This window comes from Eutrigla gurnardus (genome assembly GCF_963514095.1).
Source record: "Eutrigla gurnardus genome assembly, chromosome: 13".
NCBI classification, from domain to species: Eukaryota; Metazoa; Chordata; class Actinopteri; order Perciformes; family Triglidae; genus Eutrigla; species Eutrigla gurnardus.
Genome location: NC_139936.1, coordinates 652,055 through 675,214, shown reverse-complemented (window position 1 = coordinate 675,214; position 23,160 = coordinate 652,055). Strand labels below are relative to the sequence as shown.

At 48.5% G+C, this 23,160-nt stretch overlaps 1 protein-coding gene across 1 annotated transcript; it reads right to left on the bottom strand.

Annotated features, from left to right (window-relative positions):
- Positions 1 to 1,132: 1,132 nt before the first annotated feature.
- Positions 1,133 to 18,962, bottom strand: c5 (complement component 5). Its single transcript, XM_084024707.1, has 42 exons — positions 18,811 to 18,962; positions 17,218 to 17,413; positions 16,990 to 17,143; positions 16,771 to 16,841; positions 16,587 to 16,684; positions 15,622 to 15,704; positions 15,460 to 15,550; positions 15,253 to 15,361; positions 14,974 to 15,109; positions 14,718 to 14,833; positions 14,457 to 14,645; positions 14,171 to 14,374; positions 13,299 to 13,511; positions 12,299 to 12,448; positions 12,082 to 12,208; positions 11,825 to 11,890; positions 11,563 to 11,754; positions 11,382 to 11,466; positions 11,215 to 11,297; positions 10,963 to 11,102; positions 10,584 to 10,817; positions 10,442 to 10,502; positions 10,279 to 10,368; positions 9,966 to 10,178; positions 9,744 to 9,819; positions 8,687 to 8,846; positions 8,435 to 8,539; positions 7,941 to 8,112; positions 7,546 to 7,670; positions 5,601 to 5,681; positions 5,238 to 5,390; positions 5,088 to 5,150; positions 4,908 to 4,998; positions 3,848 to 3,887; positions 3,601 to 3,703; positions 3,445 to 3,519; positions 3,230 to 3,335; positions 2,783 to 2,866; positions 2,607 to 2,696; positions 2,428 to 2,520; positions 2,142 to 2,280; positions 1,133 to 1,423 (listed from the first exon to the last, which is right to left on the bottom strand). Exons 1-42 carry the CDS (start codon positions 18,876 to 18,878, stop codon positions 1,282 to 1,284), a joined length of 5,067 nt encoding a protein of 1,688 aa, XP_083880833.1. The 5' UTR covers positions 18,879 to 18,962; the 3' UTR covers positions 1,133 to 1,281.
- Positions 18,963 to 23,160: the final 4,198 nt, after the last annotated feature.

Sequence of the window (23,160 nt, the reverse complement as noted above, 5' to 3'; positions counted from 1 at the left end):
CTGTTACCTGCATATAAGTAGTACTGTTACCAGCATACAGGTAGTACTGTTACCAGCATACAGGTAGTACTGTTACCAGCATACAGGTAGTACTGTTACCAGCATATAAGTAGTACTGTTACCAGCATATAAGTAGTACTGTTACCTGCATACAGGTAGTACTGTTACCTGCATATAAGTAGTACTGTTACCAGCATATAAGTAGTACTGTTACCTGCATACAGGTAGTACTGTTACCAGCATACAGGTAGTACTGTTACCTGCATATAAGTAGTACTGTTACCAGCATATAAGTAGTACTGTTACCTGCATACAGGTAGTACTGTTACCAGCATACAGGTAGTACTGTTACCTGCATATAAGTAGTACTGTTACCAGCATATAAGTAGTACTGTTACCTGCATACAGGTAGTACTGTTACCAGCATACAGGTAGTACTGTTACCAGCATACAGGTAGTACTGTTACCTGCATACAGGTAGTACTGTTACCAGCATACAGGTAGTACTGTTACCAGCATATAAGTAGTACTGTTACCAGCATACAGGTAGTACTGTTACCTGCATATAAGTAGTACTGTTACCAGCATATAAGTAGTACTGTTACCAGCATACAGGTAGTACTGTTACCTGCATATAAGTAGTACTGTTACCAGCATATAAGTAGTACTGTTACCTGCATACAGGTAGTACTGTTACCTGCATACAGGTAGTACTGTTACCAGCATACAGGTAGTACTGTTACCTGCATACAGGTAGTACTGTTACCAGCATACAGGTAGTACTGTTACCTGCATACAGGTAGTACTGTTACCAGCATACAGGTAGTACTGTTACCAGCATACAGGTAGTACTGTTACCAGCATACAGGTAGTACTGTTACCTGCATACAGGTAGTACTGTTACCAGCATACAGGTAGTACTGTTACCTGCATACAGGTAGTACTGTTACCAGCATACAGGTAGTACTGTTACCTGCATACAGGTAGTACTGTTACCAGCATACAGGTAGTACTGTTACCAGCATACAGGTAGTACTGTTACCAGCATATAAGTAGTACTGTTACCAGCATACAGGTAGTACTGTTACCAGCATACAGGTAGTACTGTTACCAGCATACAGGTCACAGATAGAAACACAGCGGCTGTATTTAACGTTTATTGGCAGATTATGATGTCATGACACAAGTTGTAAAAGTAGAATTAAAATCATTTACATTTAAACATTAATAATATTTCTTCTGGGTCTTCACCTTCACAGATCTTTGATGAATTAAAAAGTGTTACGATGCGTCAGGGCAGCCAGCTAGCTGCAGGTCCAGAGCAAAGTCCTCCAGGTGGGAAATGTAGTCCAAACATTCAGGAGAACTACAATCTGTTGGCCAGAGCTCCACCAAGGCCTCCGAGTCCAGAGGAAGACGATACCTGCAAGACAAAACCCAGGAGGTCAGAGTCGCTTTAAACTGGGAGGAGGAAGAGGAGAGGGAGGAGTAGGAGGAGGAGAGGGAGGGGAGGAGGAGAGGGTGGAGGAGGAGGAGAAGGTGAGGGAGGAGTAGGAGGAGGAGAGGGTGGAGGAGGAGGAGGAGGAGAGGGAAGGGGAAGAGAAGAGGGAGGAGGAGAGGAGGGAGGAGCAGGAGGAGGAGAGGGAGGGTAAGAGGAGAGGGAGGAGGAGGAGGAGAGGGAGGAGGAGGAGGAGGAGAGGGAGGGGAAGAGGAGAGGGAGGAGGAGGAGAGGGCGGAGGAGAGGTTGGAGGAGGAGGAGGAGGAGGAGAGGGAGGAGGAGAGGGAAGGTGAGGAGGAGAGGGAAGGTGAAGAGAAGAGGGAGGAGGAGAGGAGGGAGGAGCAGGAGGAGGAGGAGAGGGAGGGTAAGAGGAGAGGGAGGAGGAGAGGGCGGAGGAGGAGGAGTGAGGGGGAAGAGGAGGAGAGGGTGGAGGAGGAGGAGGAGAGGGTAAGAGGAGAGGGAGGAGGAGGAGGAGTGAGGGGGAAGAGGAGGAGAGGGTGGAGGAGGAGAGGGTGGAGGAGGAGTAGGAGGAGAGGGAGGAGGAGAGGGAAGGGGAAGAGAAGAGGGAGGATGAGTAGGAGGAGAGGGAGGAGGAGAGGGAGGGTAAGAGGAGAGGGAGGAGGAGGGAGAGAGAGACACTGACCTGAATCCCTGGCCGTGCGTGACCTTTGACCCGCTGGCTCCCATCACCAGGTACTCCTTGTTGTTCTGGATGTCAACAGAGCTGCAGGTGGCCTTTTTTACCAGCTCCACGTCTGTACCTGAACTCACCGCCTCAAACTCTGCAAGAGCCAATGAGAGGAGACGTAGCATGAGCTAACGGGATGTGAGGAAGCGTATCCCGGCAACGGTGCAACGTGATATAACACGCCTTCCTCACTGGCCAATCACAGTGAGGCGTGAGGAAGTGATGTCATCAGTTAGCTCACCCTTATCCGTGTTCTTCAGGACTTCCACAACGCTGGCTAAGGAGGTCATGAAGTCTCCTTCTGCTGCTGAAGACTTCACCGTCAGCTTGTAGGCTGCAGGGAACAAACACAAACGTCTCACAGCCTCTCCTCCACCTCCCCCCCCCCACATGGGGGCTGGACTCTGGAGTCCTCCTCACCGTATGTGATGTGCGGGCTGCAGGTCTCCGTCGTACGTCTGTCTGCTGTCAGCGTCACATTGGTGTTTCCTCTGTAGGCAGCACAAGCAGCTAAACAACACAACAACAACAACGACTGTAATGTACAGTTACAACATAAATACAACGTAAAACACGTTCAGCACACGGTCACCGACCCATCATGCACTGACACTGTTCGGCCACACAGAGGCGCTGCAGCTGTTGCTGCTGGTAGGAGAACTGTTTGGTGCATTCACTGCCTGCAGGAGAGAAGACGCACCGTCGTATCAAACAGTTAAAGTTGGACTTGAGATGTTGTTCTTTTGATGATGCTAGGCTAACAGTTTCCCCCTGTTTCAAGTCTTTGTGCTAAGCTAGGCTAACAGTTTCCCCCTGTTTCAAGTCTTTGTGCTAAGCTAGGCTAACAGTTTCCCCCTGTTTCAAGTCTTTGTGCTAAGCTAGGCTAACAGTTTCCCCCTGTTTAAAGTATTTGTGCTAAGCAGACAGACAGACAGACAGACAGATTTATCTTTGACATTTTGATTGTTTCACTCTGAAGTCTGTGGAACCAGAAACAGCCCCGATAAAGACTACAAATCCCAACAGGCACAGCAGGTACTCACCTTTGTCCTGAGGCTCATAGACCGTAAACAGGGACTCACTGGCCCCGCCCACCCTGAACCCAGTCCTGATCCGAAAACCAACGCACATGAAGACGTCGGAGGGAACCTGGCGCGCAGACAGGAAGTTAAAACATCTACTTCCTGTTAACGTTTGAATGGTTCCTAGATGACGACCATGTTGCGTGTGTTGCGTTCAGGTGCTTCTAGTTACTCACAGCGTCCATCTGGATGACCACGGTGTTTCCTTGGAGCTCGTAGTGAGAGATGCTCGGCTCGTCTCCGTCCCTAAACTGAACACACCACAGAAGAAGAAGAGGTCAGCTCCGAGGGTCTCTCATCATGACACAGTGCTTTCAGAGGGGCAGCCTCACCTGTCTCAGGTCGTCCAGGTAACCCTCCACACCTGTCGGCAGCTGGATCTTCATCACGGTCAGACTGGACTCTGTGAACACCTCGTTAGCCGGAGGTTTGTACCTGTGAACGCATTGTATGACCTCGTTACCTTAAACATCTGTATTGTTCTCCGTATGGGACTCATTCAGAGTCCAGATGTTAACGGGACTCATTCAGGACGTCTGAGGACACAGAGACACAATGTGTTGGTTTCAGGTTTCTCACTTTGCACAGGCGACCAGGTGAGGAGAGCTGAGGGTCGGACCTGAGGAGAGGAGGAGCAGGGTTACTATGGCAACACACAGACAGGGAGGCAGACGGGTATACACAGACGATAAGTAGACAGACGTGTAGTCACACAGACAGACAGGTAGACACACATTCAGACGGGTAGACAGACAGACAGACAGACGGGTAGACAGACAGATGGTTGGAGACACAGACAGTCAGACAGGTGTTGGACACAGAGTCTCCGGTCTCTGTGAGTGTGTGTGATGGTGATGCAGTGAGACAGTGATGCAGTGGGACAGTGATGCAGTGAGACAGTGATGCAGTGAGACAGTGATGCAGTGGGACAGTGATGCAGGGATGCAGTGAGACAATGATGCAGGGATGCAGTGAGACAGTGATGCAGTGAGACAATGATGCAGTGATGCAGTGATGCAGTGAGACAGTGATGCAGTGAGACAGTGATGCAGTGGGACAGTGATGCAGGGATGCAGTGAGACAGTGATGCAGTGATGCAGTGAGACAATGATGCAGTGATGCAGTGATGCAGTGAGACAGTGATGCAGTGATGCAGTGATGCAGTGAGACACAGTGATGCAGTGGGACAGTGATGCAGTGGGACAGTGATGCAGTGAGACCGTGATGCAGTGATGCAGTGAGACACAGTGATGCAGTGAGACAGTGATGCAGTGAGACAATGATGCAGTGGGACAGTGATGCAGTGAGACAGTGATGCAGTGAGACAGTGATGCAGTGATGCAGTGATGCAGTGAGACAGTGATGCAGTGAGACAGTGATGCAGTGATGCAGTGGGACAGTGATGCAGTGAGACAGTGATGCAGTGATGCAGTGAGACAGTGATGCAGTGAGACAGTGATGCAGTGAGACAGAGATGCAGTGAGCCAGTAATGCAGTGAGCCAGTAATGCAGTGAGACAAAGTGATGCAGCGAGACACAGTGATTCAGTGAGACACAGTGATGCAGTGATGCAGTGAGACAGTGATGCAGTGGGACAGTGATGCAGTGAGACAGTGATGCAGTGAGACAGGATACTGACTGCGGGCGGCGTCGGGCCCCGACACCTCGATGCTGAGCTCAAAGTTACAGTTCGATGCAGCCGACGTGGTCTCGTAGTAAACCGTCTTCAGCTGGGGACATGGGGGGGGACATGGGGGAGACAGGTCAACGGCATTCTGGGACATTCTCAATGAGTGACACTGCATAAGACCACACCCACCTTCACGCTGGACACGCCCCTCCCGTAACCTGTGGATACGATAATGTCATCATCCTTCGTCACCTTGGAGACAATAGGAAGACAGAAGTAGAGTTCAGAAGGTGATTGAGGACAGCAAACCTGTCTCTCTGTCCATTGTCTGTCGCTCACGTGGATGGGCGTGGCCACAGGGCGGGTCTGGCTCAGCTGGACTCGTCCCAAGACCCCCATCCTGCCGTAGCGGAGACTGATGTCCTGGCTGAGGACGGCTCGAGGGACGACCCGGCTGTACGCCGTCACCGCCTCCAGGGTCAGGACTGTGTCCTGGAGGGAGACAGGCAGGGAGACAGGCAGAGATGGAGACAGGCAGGGAGGGGGACAGGGAGGGAGGGAGACAGACAAGGGTAGATAGAGAGGAAGAGGGACACAGACGGTTTGGAGGTCAAAGGTCACCCAGCAGACCATAAGTAATGCACATCTGTGTGTGTGTGTGTGTGTGTGTGTGTGTGTGTGTGTGTGTGAGTGTGTGTGTACCTGTACGGAGTAGAAACCCTCTCCGTAGTGCTGATCCTGGGTCAGCCAGGACAGGATCGGGTTGGCGTACGGGATTCTCCCCTTTAATAACCAACAATCACAATAATCAATATTATCTGATTACATCTTGTGAATACTATATATAAATATATCTAATTATTCTATATATCAATATATACACTCAACAAAAATATAAACGCAACACTTTTGTTTTTGCTCCCATTTTTCATGAGATGGACTTAAAGATCTAAAATTCATTCCAGATACACAATATTACCATTTCTCTCAAACATTGTTCACAAATCAGTCTAAATGTGTGATAGTGAGCACTTCTGCTTTGCTGAGATAATCCATCCCACCTCACAGGTGTGCCACATCAGGATGCTGATCTGACATCATGATTAGTGCACAGGTGTGCCTTAGACTGTCCACAATAAAAGGCCACCCTGAAATGTGCAGTTTTGTCTCACAGCAAAATGCCACAGATGCCACAAGCATTGAGGGAGCGTGCAATTGGCATGCTGACAGCAGGAATGTCAACCAGATCTGTTGCTCGTGCATTGAATGTTCATTTCTCCACCATAAGCCGTCTCCAAAGGCGTTTCAGAGAATATGGCAGTACATCCAACCGGCCTCACAACCGCAGACCACGTGTAACCACACCAGCCCAGGACCTCCACATCCAGCAGGTTCACCTCCAAGATCGTCTGAGACCAGCCACTCAGACAGCTGCTGAAACAATTGGTTTGCATAACCAAACAATTTCTGCACAAACTGTCAGAAACCGTCTCAGGGAAGCTCAACTGCATGCTCGTCGTCCTCATCGGGGTCTTGACCTGACTCCAGCTCGTCGCCGTAACAGACTTGAGTGGGCAAATGCTCACATTCGATGGCGTCTGGCACGTTGGAGAGGTGTTCTCTTCACGGATGAATCTTGGTTTACATTGTTCAGGGCAGACGGCAGACAGCGTGTGTGGCGTCGTGTGGGTGAGCGCTTTGCTGATGTCAATGTTGTGGATCAAGTGGCCCATGGTGGTGGTGGGGTTATGGTATGGGCAGGCATCTGGTATGGACGAAGAACACAGGTGCATTTTATTGATGGCATTTTGAATGCACAGAGATACCGTGATGAGATCCTGAGGCCCATTGTTGTGCCATACATCCATGAACATCACCTCATGTTTCAGCAAGATAATGCACGGCCCCATGTTGCAAGGATCTGTACACAATTCTTGGAAGCTGAAAATGTCCCAGTTCTTGCATGGCCAGCATACTCACCGGACATGTCACCCATTGAGCATGTTTGGGATGTGCTTGACCGGCGTATACGACAGCGTGTACCAGTTCCCACTAATATCCAGCAACTTCGCACAGCCATTGAAGAGGAGTGGACCAACATTCCACAGGCCACAATTGACAATCTGATAAACTCTATGCGAAGAAGATGTGTTGCACTGCATGAGGCAAATGGTGGTCACACCAGATACTGACTGGTTCTGAGTCCCCAGACCCCCAATAAAGCAAACAAATGCACATTTCAGGGTGGCCTTTTATTGTGGACAGTCTAAGGCACACCTGTGCACTAATCATGATGTCAGATCAGCATCTTGATGTGGCACACCTGTGAGGTGGGATGGATTATCTCAGCAAAGCAGAAGTGCTCACTATCACACATTTAGACTGATTTGTGAACAATGTTTGAGAGAAATGGTAATATTGTGTATCTGGAATGAATTTTAGATCTTTAAGTCCATCTCATGAAAAATGGGAGCAAAAACAAAAGTGTTGCGTTTATATTTTTGTTGAGTGTATATATTATATATAATTTATTATCATATATATAATAATAATTATTATACAAATGACATATATATATATATATATATATACATATATATATATATTATAGATACAGACAGACAGAGAGACAGACAGGTAGTAGCACCTTGAGCAGCACCGTCAGCAGGACGTACGCCGTTGTCTCCACCGTCAGACCGCTGGACTCGTCGGGTTCCAACCAATCAGACGTCACGGTGGACTCCTGCCAGTACCTGAGCACCGCGGGGTGACCTGCACACACACACAGACACACACACACACACACACACACACACACACACACACACACACACACACAGACACACACACACACACACACACACACACACACACAGAGACACACACACACACACACACACACACACAGAGACACACACACACAACACACACACACACACACAGAGACACACACACACACACACACACACACACACACACACACAGACACACGGTTTTATTGTGAACGCGAGAACAGGAAGCTGTCATCATGAACTGACGCACCTTTCTGGCGAGCCAGCTTCTCCAGACCGCCAAGCAGCACCGCCGCCGCCACGCTACTGGCGTCCCGCAGGGTCAGAGCGTAGCACGCCACCGCACGCACATACACACTCTTCACACCCACGGCATGCTGGGAAATATAGAGGGCTGCAGACCTCATGCTGTCATCATGGAACTGAGAGAGAAGGAGAAATATATGTTATATATTCTATATATTAGAAATTATGATTCACAAACTAATGTAGGAGACATGAGAGGAGGAGGAGGAAAACAGGAGGAGGAAACAGGACGAGGAGGAGGAGGAGGAGGAGGAGGAAAACAGGAGGAGGAAACAGGACGAGGAGGAGGAGGAGGAAAACAGGAGGAGGAAACAGGACGAGGAGGAGGAGGAGGAGGAGGAGGAAAACAGGAGGAGGAAACAGGACGAGGAGGAGGAGGAGGAAAACAGGAGGAGGAAACAGGACGAGGAGGAGGAGGAGGAGGAGGAGGAGGCTCACCCGGAGCTGAAGGATGGGGTCTTTGATGCTCGTTGCTCTGTGTAAAGCGATCAGCACGAAGGACGTCAGATACACCGATTGGTCGACTGCAGCCGTCCCTTCAGCCTGCAGCCAATCAGAGAGCACCAACACAGTCACTCAAAACATAGTTACCCTGGGAGGAGGAGAAGCAGGAGGAGGAGGAGGGGGGAGAGAGGAGGGGGAGAGACAGGAGAAGGAGAGAGAGAGAGGAGGAGCAGGAGTGCTGCTGACCAAGATCTTGTTGGGTCTGAAGGAGGACCGGTCTGTAAAGGATCCGTCGGGCTGCTGGGTGCTACGGATCAACCAGGCTACAGAGTCTGAGAGGGTCTGATGGTCCACAGAGACCACCGGGTCCACCAAAGACAGGGTCTTCACCACCTGGGCCGTCACCCTGAGACCGGGACCGAGACAGACTCACAATACTGGATCTCATTAGACCCAAACACCGCCGGCCTGTTGTTAGGCCTTCGTTTATTATTATTAATATTATTATTATCATGATTATTATTGTTTTTATTAATAATGATCATTATTATCATGATTATTATTGTTTTATTATTAATATTATTATTATCATGATTATTATCGTTTTTATTATTAATGATTATTATTGTTTTTATTAATAATGATTATTATTATCATGATTATTATTGTTTTTATTATTAATATTATTATTATCATGATTATTATCGTTTTTATTAATAATGATTATTATTATCATGATTATTATTGTTTTTATTATTAATATTATTATTATCATGATTATTATCGTTTTTATTATTAATGATTATTATTATCATGATTATTATTGTTTTTATTATTAATATTATTATTATCATGATTATTATCGTTTTTATTATTAATGATTATTATTATCATGATTATTATTGTTTTGATTATTAATATGATTATTATTATCATGATTATTATTGTTTTGATTATTAATATGATTATTATTATCATGATTATTATTGTTTTGATTATTATGGGAGTAAATTGCCTTTTTTTGGGGTCTTAGCATTGAGAAAAAATTAATTGGTGTGTGCGTAGGGTCTGGTAAAACATTGGAGAAGTATTTAGGCCACGCCTTTTAGGCCACGCCCCTCACACAGAGTATCGGATGATTAACAGATCAGAGATATGTTGACTTATCTAGCTGGAACATAGTCTGCAAGGTTCATTTAAATCAACCACTAGGGGGCGCTATCCGAGTTCCTCCTACACCGTCGATCTGATTCATGCCAAACTGTGTGTGTGTGTGTATGTGTGTGTGTGTGTGTGTGGTCACCAGGTGCTGGACTCTCTCTTCATCCACATGCTGTAACTGGAGTCTCCACCTCTGAATGAACTGATACTGACCAGCCCTACACACACACACACACACACACACACACACACACACACACACACACACACACACACACACACACAAACACACACACACACACACACACACACAGTGAGTAAACAGGAAGTGCTCCTCCTCAGGTCTCCGTCAGCGCCTCCTCACCGTCTCTGATCTTCCGTCTCAGGTCAGCGGCGTTCTTCTGGATGTCGGCTCCCAGGACGTCCCAGCGCCTCGCCGTCTCCAGGTACTCGTACACCAGCGCCAGGGGGAGGAGCCCGCCGAGGGCTGCCGCCGCTGACCCGGCCGGCAGGTTGACCAGCTGCTGGAGGCCTTCGGGGCGGAGCATCACCGTCAGGACGTCAGCGAGGACCTCACCTGGCACACACACACACACAGTGACAGGGAGGGACCACAGGGGCCAAACCGTCCACTAGCCTGAAAGTAGCGTTGCTAGGGATACGGCCCCCATGGTTACCGTTGATGGTCAGCATCCTCTCCACCGCCGTGTTGGGAACCACGTTGGCCGGCAGCTTGTTCCTCAGTGTCACTGTCCTCTTCTCCGAACCTTCAGCAGGACAACACGACAGTCAACCAACAGACACTTTCTGTCCTCGGAGCCGTAGACCGGACTACAGTACCGTAGAGTCCTTGTGGGTCCAGTCTGCCTCCAGAGAACTGCTCCTTCCTCACTCCTTCAGGCTGCAGACACAAAGAAACCACATGAGAAAAAGCCTGGTTTAGACAGACTCGTCAGCGACGCCGGAGGCCGGAGGACCATACCACCACCCGCAGCTTCTTCACCAGCACGTCCCGACCCCCCTCCCGGGTCTTCAGGGTGAAGGTCAGGGTCTGCTCCCCCGGCTCCAGGCCCAGCAGGGTGAAGCTCACCGTACCAACGTCTCCTGCAAACATAGGAGTCCAGCTGCAGGAGGTGGAGCGAAGGCCCGGACCTCCTGCAGCCGGCTGGGACTGCTGCAGGCAGATACCCGGGCCTGCTGTCAGGGTCACGCAGTACTGGGGAGGAGGAGGAGGGGGGAGTGGGGGGGAGGAGGAGGAGGTGGCGGAAACAAGATAGAGGAGCCAGGAGTTAGTAGTCCACTAATCTCTAAGGATCTCTCTCTCTCTCTAAGGATGCTGGGATATGTAGTGTGGTTGCTACCATGACGACGTCGGCCTGCTGGTTGTACACGGAGCCCTTCAGCTCCACCTGCTCCCCCCGGACCACCGCGTAGGGCAGCGGGACGTCCACACTGAGGGGCAGGCTGACCGACACCTGGACCGGCTCGGCAACACACACACCTGCAGACAGGCAGACAGACAGGCAGTCAGACAGACAGACGGAGTTCATATCCAACAGCTGATGGACCAGGACGGGGCGACACAGGAAGGGGCGGGGCTTGAGGAACCTCACCGTTGTTGAACATGCCGACGGCCTTCACCTCCCAGGTGGTGAGAGAGTCTGGCAGAGTCCTGATGGCGGACCTCTGACCTGAACTACAGACACACAGATGTTCAGGGAACATCTTCATCTTCACCGTGAGGAATTATCAAACTTATTAAACGTGTTAAATGTGTCACCTGACGTGCTGCACCTCCCACATCCAGCTCTCCGGGAAGAAGCTCCGGACCAGAGAGGGAGCATCATCGAAGTCAGCCCCCAACGCTACACACACACACACACACACACACACACACACACAACCATGGACTTAGCATCCATAAATCCAGTAGGAATCCCAGAGAGGTCTGTGAGACTGACCGTGGCGTCCGAGGACCAGGTCCCCGTCCTGGTCCAGGTTCTGCTGGGCATACTCGCAGCACTCCCTGAAGGCCCTCCGGCAGCGAGGGTGTCTGCTGAACTTCTGCAGGGCCAGCTGGAGGCAGGTGACGCTCTTCGGGACGTACCTCAGACCCTGTTCACAGCAGACCGCCACCGGGCCGTAGGCCCCCGCTGGAGGCCCCACGGACACGTCAGTCACATGACCCCACCGCCACGTCACCCAACGTCACATGATACTCACCTTTCTTCGTCTTCTCCTCTTCAGTCAGAGCTCGCTTTGGGCGCACGGCGGCCATGCACGCCTCACCTGCACACACACACACACACACACTTATCAAACCACCTCCCACACAAGCACTCCGTCAGCGATCGATTGATTGGTTGGTTGGTTGGTTTGTGGGTTGGTTGATTGATTGGTTAGTTGATTGATCGATCGATTGGTTGATTGATTGGTTGATTGATTGGTTGATTGGTTGGTTGATTGGTTGGTTGGCGTACTACTGGCTGACGGGTGGGCGTTGGCGTTGGTGATGAAGGTGAGACCAGCCAATCGGAGGACATCTGCACTGTCTCTGCCGCCGCCGCCACCGCAGCCCTGGTCGCTCTGCTCCAGGTGACGCATGACCTGCAGGCCACCGTACTTCCTGTTACCGTGCTGCACACAAACTGTACAATTAGCAAAGATGTCTAATGGCGGGGTGTTTTTCTGCGTTACCATGGTAATAGGGTCCCTGTAGTTGGGTCGCAGCTTGTAGAGGGCGGAGTCCACCACAGACCAAGCCACCAGACCCTCCTGGTTGGTCCGGATGTCCAGACGAATGTTTTCCTTCGGTTTATAGACCCGACTACGGAATGAAAGATCAGTCTGACACACACGCACACACACACACACACACACACAGGGTCAACTTTACAGCTAAGTGTTAAAGTCATATTAGTAGCTAACTAGCATTGGTAGCGTGGTAGTGAGCTGTCAATCAGCAGGTAAGCCCCGCCCACTAAAGCATCCCCTGCTTTCTGGTCTGGTGGACTCTAAATGGACCATAATGTACTAAATGAACATCATGCTGGATTGAAGAAGACTTGAAACTAGAGATTGAGACCATAAACTCATGTTTACAATGTTTACTGAGATAATACATCAAGAGAGAAGTAGGACCATTTTCTCATAGACTTCTATACAACCAGAGAGGAGTCGCCCCCTGGTGGCCAGCAGAGAGAAGTAGGACCATTTTCTCATAGACTTCTATACAACCAGAGAGGAGTCGCCCCCTGGTGGCCAGCAGAGAGAAGTAGGACCATTTTCTCATAGACTTCTATACAACCAGAGAGGAGTCGCCCCCTGGTGGCCAGCAGAGAGAAGTAGGACCATTTTCTCATAGACTTCTATACAACCAGAGAGGAGTCGCCCCCTGGTGGCCAGCAGAGAGAAGTAGGACCATTTTCTCATAGACTTCTATACAGCCAGAGAGGAGTCGCCCCCTGGTGGCCAGCAGAGAGAAGTAGGACCATTTTCTCATAGACTTCTATACAGCCAGAGAGGAGTCGCCCCCTGGTGGCCAGCAGAGAGAAGTAGGCTTTAAAGGACCTTTAGGTGGGTTTCACTGTTCAGGACTGGAACACAGCGGTTCTGAACCGTGAATTTTGTGTGTTTCACTTCGTTAGTTATTAGTTAGTTGGCTAGTTAGTAAACATAATGAGGTGGTCTGGTATACCTGGAGTCCGTTGACACACTTGCCTCTGACGTCCAACCAGACGGAGTCAGCCACCAGCTCCGACGTGCCCTCACCGTACAGGATGTAGTAGACCAGCAGCCTGACGGACGGCACCATGGCGCCCGTCACCTGGAAGCTCAGCGTCTGCTTGTGATCGGCGCTGGAGACGAACTTCTCGCTGCCGAAGCTCATCACCTTCCCTTTAGAGAGCACCTGCAGCAGTGATGTCATCAGTTACCATGTCAACGTGACAAACGCGGAGTCACTGACTGCGAGTCATTGGCTGCGTTTCGGATCGCATGCATTTGCGTCTATGCATGCACGAGACTTGAGAGGATCCGCCGGAACTCGTCATAAACACGTCAAGTCAGACACGGGTGCACTTCACAGACTTTTTTTAAAAAACATTTTTTATTTAAACTTTATTAATAATTATATACATAACAAAAACTGTCGAGCCAGGGGAAACTTCACGGACTTTGCACAAAGAATATGGCCTGCCCAGTGGCGCTGGCTTTCTTCGTCGCTGACGAACTCGAGCCGAAGCATTTAAACTCCCGTTGTTGACAGAGGCTGAGGAATTTTCTCACGTGGGAAATACCACGTGATAATTCTAACCAACTAGGGCAACGTTGAGGGGAGTGTCTTATGTCCGCACTTATTTCAGACCATCTGCACAGAAAAGCATGCGGAGGGAGGTACCTGGAGATACCGCGAGTTTTTAAAGTCATGTGACATGTTGCAAAGGGAAGTTATCACCAGCATTTCTGACGTTTTTTTCCCAGAATGCCTGGTTTTGCGAGGCAAATGCATGCGCATGCATGATTCGAAACGCGCCTATTGGCAGCGAGTCACCGGCTGCGTTTTCTCACCATGTAGCTGAGGGCTCTGATGGGCACGTAGGAGGGCGTGGCCGAGTACACCTTGATGCTGGCGAAGCGGCCCACCTGCAGGCCGTGGCCCGGCAGCGGCGGGTCTATGTACAGGTAGCGCTGGTTCGGGGAGTGGTACGCCGTCGCCTCCAGACCCAGACCAGCCTGACTCGCTGCTGGGAGGGCAGGGTCGGCCGTCTCAAACTGTCAACAACAAGAAAATAACAACAGGAACAACACAAGTAAACAACAACAACAACAGGAAGCCCCTCCCCTTCCTGCTCACCTTCAGCACCGCTCGCACCGCTTCACTCGGTGTGTTGCAGATGAAGACGGCGAGGCCGTCTGATTGGCTGACGGCGGCATCGGGACACGGCAGGTTCTCGCTCTCCTTCCCCCGTAGAAACAGCTGGCGCTCCACCAGACGCACCTGAACCCGGTTTACCGGCTTGTCCAGGTGATCCTTCACCAGCACCTGCAGACACAGCGGGGTTAACTAGTCCGGCTGCAGTGAGACAGGTGTGAGCGCGCCGGTCTGGACACACACCTGGATGTTATACGGGAGTCCAGGTTTGATGAAGGGGGGCGTCGACACCAGGCTCAGCCTGTACGGGGATTTAACAAACTTCACAGCAGTAAACTCTGCCTCCTGAGTGATCCCACCTGACAGACGAGGGAGGGGGGGGGGGGGGGGGGGGTGTTAAGATGTTAAATCTCAGGTTTAAGTCTTTAACTGTCAGGTTGAACTGTCAGGTTGAACTGTCAGGTTTAAGTCTTGATAAATAAAGCTTAAGCCTGTGTACCGCTGTCCTCCTGCAGCAGGACAGTGATGTACAGGTACTTCCCCACCAGACTGTTGAGGTCCACCTTTGATCCGCTGTGTTTGGAGAGGACCTTCTCCATGTTCACAGTGACGGCCACCTCACCTGTAGAGGACAACTGAAGGACACGCATGGCTGAATGTTAAACCTGAATATTTCTCTTTTTAAATGGTGACTGAGGTTCATCTGTAGCGATGTTTCCTGATAGCTGATGACTGTTATCCAACGTTCCTCCAGCGACAGCTGAGTGTGTTAACGTACTCTCTCTCTGGTGACGGAACTGGGGGCGATCACCGGGGGATCCTTCCCACTGACGTAGCCGTAACGCAGGTACGCTATCCCAGCAGCCACCGGGGCGCCGTGCAGATACCTGAGGACAGAGATCTGGTTTCACACGGAGATCTGGTTTCACACAGAAATCTGGTGATCTGGTGAGAATGTGAACATGGCATTGACTGCTTTCTTCACCTGGCCGACACCTTGAAGTTGAAACTGCTGAAGGTCCCGTAGCTAACGAAGTTAGCTTCTGGTTCCACCAGGATGTAGAAACTGGGAAGAACTGACAGAGAGCAGTTCATCATGTACATGTTTACACTTACTGTTATATCTGAGGAGGAGTCGTGTCCTTACCGTATTCTTTAACTGCAAAGTCTGCTCTCGCTGCCGTGGTGAAATCATCAGAGTAAGAGGCTTCAATGGTCCAAATCCCCAACCTGGAATCACATTAATAACATTACAAACAACCTGGAATCACATTAATAACAATACAAACAACCTGGAATCACATTAATAACAATACAAACAACCTGGAATCATATTAATAACATTACAAACAACCTGGAATCACATTAATAACAATACAAACAACCTGGAATCACATTAATAACAATACAAACAACCTGGAATCACATTAATAACAATACAAACAACCTGGAATCACATTAATAACAATACAAACAACCTGGAATCACATTAATAACAATACAAACAACCTGAAATCTCATTAATAACAATACAAACAACCAGGAATCATATTAATAACATTACAAACAACCTGGAATCACATTATTAACATTACAACCAGCCTGGAATCACACAAACCACATTAAAACAACCTGGAATCACATGAATAAGAATACAAACAACCTGGAATCATTAATAACATTACAAACAACCTGGAATCACATTAATAACAATACAAACAACCTGGAATCATATTGATAACATTACAAACAACCGGGAATCACATTATTAACATTACAACCAGCCCGGAATCACAGAAACCACATTAAAACAACCTGGAATCACATTAATAACATTACAAACAGCCCGGAATCACAGAAACCACATTAAAACAACCTGGAATCACATTAATAACATTACAAACAGCCTGGAATCACAGAAACCACATTAAAACAACCTGGAATCACATTAATAACATTACAAACAGCCTGGAATCACAGAAACCACATTACAAACAACCTGTAATCACATTAATAACAATACAAACAACCTGGAACCACATTAATAACATTACAAACAGCCTGGAATCATTTATATCTTAGCTGTAGTGTGTTGGGTTCTGAAGGTCTTACTTCGGTTGGACGGGGATCCTGAACGGGTTTTGCATTGTTGGGATTCCGTTGTTGACATCGATCATCTCCACGATGTCCACTGTGATGTGATCCGGGTCCTGTGGGGGGACGAGATCCCTGATCTGAGTCTGAGACCACTTTGACATGAGAGAAATCACAGCGTCCTGAAGGTCATTACGCTTACCTTGAAGGTCAGGAAGACGCTGCGATTGGCTGGCCTCAGTTCCTGGTTCAGAGAAAACGCCCTCACTTTGACTGGACACACACACACACACACACACACACACACACACACACACACACACACAAGCAGCACATTTTCATAACTAAGAAGTTAAAAACAATCAGTATGTTTTCAGTATTGTTGCAGTGCATTGTGGGACTGTGGGGTTGGAACCCTCACCCCTCTGGTGCGGGGTGTACAGCGGTTTGTCCGTCTGGATGAACAGAAAGCCATTGGTGCGGCTGATGGACACAGACAGGTGCTGGTTGATCTCTGGTGATTGGACGTGTAAGATCACATGACTCACACTCTTCCCCAGCTGACCTGGGAGCAGCTGCAGACAGAAACACACGGTGAGGATCAAACCCTCGGCGGACCGTCGGCCGTGACGTGTGCATTGAACCTGACCCGGAGTTTGGCGGCAGCCTGGTGGTTGTTCACGGCGTTGAGGGTCACGACTTCCCGAGCCAGGACCACGTGATCCGGAGCCATGGAGGTCTTCAAGAACACGTAGACCGTCACTGCCTCGGTGTAACCGAACAGCTGCAGCAGCACCGTCTCCTCCGCATCCAGACGCAGAGACAGGGGGGCCGTGATCAGGTACCTGAGGGCCCGACACACCTTTACTCATGTGATCAGGTACCTGAGGGCCCGACACACCTTTACTCATGTGATCAGGTACCTGAGGGCCCGACACACCTTTACTCATGTGATCAGGTACCTGAGGGCCCGACACACCTTTACTCATGTGGTCAGGTACCTGAGGGCCCGACACACCTTTACTCATGTGGTCAGGTTCCTGAGGGCCCGACACACCTTTACTCATGTGGTCAGGTACCTGAGGGCCCGACACACCTTTACTCATGTGGTCAGGTACCTGAGGGCCCGACACACCTTTACTCATGTGGTCAGGTACCTGAGGGCCCGACACACCTTTACTCTAACTACTTTTCTAGTAACAGGATACATTTCTAGTATCTGGATACTTTTCTAGTATCAGGATACTTTTCTGGTATCTGAATACTTTTCTAGTATCAGGATACTTTTCTAGTATCAGGATACTTTTCTAGTATTTCTAGTATCAGGATACTTTTCTAGTATTTCTAGTAACAGGATACGTTTCTAGTATCGGATATTTTTCTAGTATTTCTAGTATCAGGATACTTTTCTAGTATTTCTAGTATCTGGATACTTTTCTAGTATCAGGATACTTTTCTGGTATTTCTAGTATCAGGATACTTATATAGTATCAGGATACTTTTATAGTAATTCTAATATCAGGATACTTTTCTTGTATCAGGATACTTTTCTAGTATTTCTAGTAACAGGATACTTTGTTAGTATTCCTTTGTATGAGGATACTTTTTTTTTTAGTATTTCTAATATCAGGATACTTTTCTAGTAACAGGATACTTTTCTAATATTGGGATACTTTTCTAGTATTTCTAGTATCTGGATACTTTTCTAGTGTCGGGATACGTTTCTAGTATTTCTAGTAACAGGATACTTTTCTACTATCAGGATACTTTTTTAATATTTCTAGTATCAGGATACTTTTCTAATATCAGGATACTTTCTAGTATTTCTAATATCAGGATAATTTTATAATATCTGGATACTTTTCAAGTATCGGGATACTTTTCTCGTATTTCTAATAACAGGATACTTTTCTACTATCTGATCCAGACTGTGCAACACTAACAAGGAGCAGGTTTTATTTCCTGAAATGATGAAATATTCTGCAAAAAAACAAAACAGTTCCTCTGACTTTTTCTTTGCTCTTCTCTCATCTGAGGAGTAAAACTTGGACGTCCCAGAGATCAGACGTGTAGACGGAGTTTTAATGTCGAACATCTGTCAGCACGAGAATTATTATCTTTCATATTCTACAACATTCAGTCAGCTGGGTCGTTAACAAACAGTGTGACCATAGAGCAGGGAATAATAATAATAATAATAATAATAATAATAATCATCATCATCATAACAAAGTGGACTTACGATCTGGCGTTGGCCTCCGTCCTCCAGCAGAGACAACACACACACATGAGGAGGACACACACCTTCATCCTGACGGAGAACACACACTCTGGGGAGAAAACTGATCCATGAGACTGAGAGCAGATTTCTTTAAAGTTATTGATCAACTCGGCTATAAGCAAATATCTGAGTCATCAGAGAACAGGACAGAGGGGAACTGTGTGTGTGTGTGCGTGCGTCCCAAAGGTGAGTTTACTCAGCCGGGGTTTTCTGATCTTACCTCACAGTGTTGTTGACTCGGGAATTCAGAAAGTTCAGATTTGTTTGTTTTCTGTACCAACGTTGTGGTTTTAATAACTCGATCACGCTGCTTCAAAAGATTCACAAGAACAATTTATATACAAAGTTCATATTCTCTTTAACTTCAAACAGCAAAGTGGCAGAAGAAGTATTTACGGTCACATGACTAGTAGTCCAGCAGCTCTAGGCCTGACAGGGTGACGAGGACCAGGACCAGGACCCAGACCAGGACCAGGACCTGGACCTGGACCAGTACCAGCACCGGCACCAGCTCAGTAGTTATGAGGACGGGTGTCTGAAAGCAGCAATAAATGTTTCAATAAATAAATTAAACCGAGTCCGGTGCAGAACTGACCTCGGCCACCAGGTGGAGCCAAGACATTGGATCATCTACCTGCACAGCTGAGGCAGTCAAAATCAAGACTACAACACAGGTCCACCAGAGACCCAGGTCCACCAGAGACCCAGGTCCACCAGAGACCCAGGTCCACCAGAGACCCAGAGACACAGGTCCACCAGAGACCCAGGTCCACCAGAGACCCAGAAACACAGGTCCACCAGAGACCCAGGTCCACATGAGACCCAGAGCCACAGGTCCACCTGAGACACAGACCCAGAGACCCAGGTCCACCAGAGACCCAGAGACACAGGTCCACCAGAGACACAGACCCAGAGACCCAGGTCCACCAGAGACCCAGAAACACAGGTCCACCAGAGACCCAGGTCCACATGAGACCCAGAGCCACAGGTCCACCTGAGACACAGACCCAGAGACCCAGGTCCACCAGAGACCCAGAGACACAGGTCCACCAGAGACCCAGAGACACAGGTCCACCAGAGACACAGACCCAGAGACCCAGGTCCACCAGAGACCCAGAAACACAGGTCCACCAGAGACCCAGGTCCACATGAGACCCAGAGCCACAGGTCCACCTGAGACACAGACCCAGTCACCTGGCTCCAGATCAGCCAATAATACCATTAAACTGCTATAGCCGGGTGGAGCCAGCAGATGGCAGTCTCTGCGTGGACCTGAATCCACCATCAACACCAGCAATACAGATACGCGAGTTCTACGGGGGTTTAGTTCATCGCCGGCTAGCCGCCGGCTACTCTTGACGAAGCCCAATTAGCATCACTAGCACAGACGGAAAGGAGCCAGAATGACCTTAAAACGGAGACAGACAGACAGGTAGCAGACAGACAGACAGCAGCAGACAGGCAGGCAGACAGGCAGCAGACAGATAGACAGCAGCAGACAGGCAGACAGGCAGCAGACAGGCAGACAGGCAGCAGACAAATAGACAGGTAGCAGACAGACCGACAGCAGCAGACAGGCAGACAGGCAGCAGACAGACAGGTAGCAGACAGACAGCAGCAGACAGACAGGTAGCAGACAGACAGACAAACAGGTAGCAGACAGGCAGAAGACAGACAGACAGACAGACAGACAGACAGACAGACAGGTAGCAGACAGACAGCAGCAGACAGACAGGTAGCAGACAGACAGACAAACAGGTAGCAGACAGGCAGAAGACAGACAGACAGGTAGCAGACAGACAGACAAACAGGTAGCAGACAGGCAGCAGACAGACAGACAGACAGACAGACAGACAGACAGGTAGCAGACAGACAGCAGCAGACAGACAGGTAGCAGACAGACAGACAAACAGGTAGCAGACAGGCAGAAGACAGACAGACAGGTAGCAGACAGACAGACAGACAGACAGCAGCAGACAGGCAGCAGACAGACAGACAGGTAGCTGACAGACAGACAGCAGCAGACAGGCAGGCAGGCAGACAGACAGACAGACAGGTAGCAGACAGACAGACAGCAGCAGACAGACAGACAGGCAGCAGACAGACAGACAGACAGCAGCAGACAGGCAGGCAGGCAGGCAGACAGACAGACAGACCGAAAGACAGGTAGCAGACAGACAGGCAGCAGACAGACAGACAGGTAGCAGACAGGCAGGCAGCAGACAGACAGACAGACAGGTAGCAGACAGACAGACAGCAGCAGGCAGGCAGGCAGACCGACAGACAGGTAGCAGACAGACAGGCAGCAGACAGACAGACAGGTAGCAGACAGACAGACAGGCAGCGATGCTGTTTTGGCATTAATTGGCGGTAAAAACATGAACATGAAACTTGTGTTGTGAACAAACAGATGGAACAAACCACTAAGAGGGGAGGTGGAATAGTCCAAGTGGTGCCAGCCTTTGTAACATGTATTAAACATGAAAGAATGCAGCTCTGTCGGCCTGATTACATATGACACGATGGATGAGTGTCTGCTGTTTGTTGCTGGTTGTACTCATTCCACTGACGGTAGACCTGCAGGAACCAGGTTTTTCTAGACCAACAGGATCCACTAAACAAAAACACATTCAGGAAGTGCTGACTCATGTCTGGGTTTCAGGACTCGGGGCTCATATTTTAGAGTCGTACGGTTCCTCATGTCGGTAATGTTAGTAGCGTGACATTAGAATACTTTAGTATAGTACCTCAAACAGTACCTGAGTGAATGTACTTGACAGACATGAGCGGAAGTAAATACTTTATTAGGATTATAGAGGTTCAAATACAATGTTTATAGACCACAGCATACTTCATATACCAATACATGTGTCAGATATGACCTTATACGTCTACAGCGATAAAGTGACAGTTGAATTATATTCTGGGCATAAAGTACATCTCATGTTAATATTCACATTCTTTCTTTGACAGTTTATTTACATCACATGAAGACAAGGAGCTGCGTTTCATCTTTCATTTGATTATTTAACAACATATTTATACAGAAAACCAGGGAAACAAATCCTGCAGAAACATTTACAAAGATTAGAAACTTCTAATATTTACTTGCGGGTGACGACTGAACGTGTCTGAAACCCAATTTGGGTCCCAACCCAACTGACATGAACCAATAATAATATTAATAACAATACATTTCAGGTTCTGCCTATTTTAATACGTGATGAACTTTAAAGGAATCTGGTGAGTTTTTACTGGATTGAGGCTTCTGGTTGGTCGATACGAAGACACCAAAATAACATGTTAGCATGCAGCTATCATTGAGAAGTCTCGATAAAAGTCGTGTTAGCTTGCTGACGCTGTGGCGACCGGTGGGGATGTCGAACCACGCCCGCTGAGATCACGTGGTATTCACATACCTCCAAGTTGTTTCTAAGTTTTTTTGTTGCCACATAGTAGGTAGCTCTCCCAGCTAACTAGTTTGCTACAAAAGCAGTGAGTAAGGTTGCTAAGGGGTCACCCGTACGCCCTGGGGTGCTGTGTCGTTGACATGAACACAGAGATTAGAGACCTCCTTCATGTTGCAAAGAAATAATGGGAGGTGGACGTTTCAGCCACCGTGGAGACGCCGATGCCGAGTCAGCAGATGAGTTTTCCTCGACAAATTTAAATTCATGCTGAAGTGTTTCATATCCCTGAATACCATGTGAGCTTTAGCATCAGGTGTGCTAACCTGTTAGCATGGTGGTCTGTAAAGGCACCACCAGAAGATCAACCAGAAACTCGTTGGACTCCTGTTAAGGAGCCTCAGTGCTCCAACTGCAGCGCTCCCTAGTCTTCGACACACACATTACAACCCTGTGACAGCATGCAAACCAACGCACGACATCATCGTCTCACAGATACTGAAATACTGACGACACGGGCCGATACCGCGTCCCATCATGCAACTGTTGTAGGAATCTGTCAATCTGTCAGTTCAAAAAACAACTGTGTTGTCTTGTACGTGTATGTGTGTGTGTGTGTGTGTGTGTGTGTGTGGTCATGCATGTAATGTACAAACTTCTGACCATTTAGATCATGTAACTTGTCATCAAGCTGACGGTGTCTAGCTGTTGGCGTCTTCTTTAGATTGTTACCGTGGTAACCCGAGTCCTCGCAGTGCCGGGAAAGGGAAACCTGCTGAAGCACTTTGAGTCAATGTCTGAAAGTGCTTCATTGATTTAAGTGTTTGGGAACGTGCTGCCAGAATATATATATATATATATATATATATATATATATATATATATATATATATATATATATATG

Excerpts from the sequence above, each read along its gene's own strand:
- c5 (XM_084024707.1), bottom strand. The coding sequence starts at position 18,878 with ATGAAGGTGTGTGTCCTCCTCATGTGTGTGTGTTGTCTCTGCTGGAGG. Across the intron at positions 15,705-16,586 it reads AGGATCCCCGTCCAACCGAA|GTTGGGGATTTGGACCATTG; the intron begins GTAAGACCTTCA and ends ATGTGATTCCAG. Across the intron at positions 3,336-3,444 it reads TGGTCATCCAGATGGACGCT|GTTCCCTCCGACGTCTTCAT; the intron begins GTGAGTAACTAG and ends TCTGCGCGCCAG.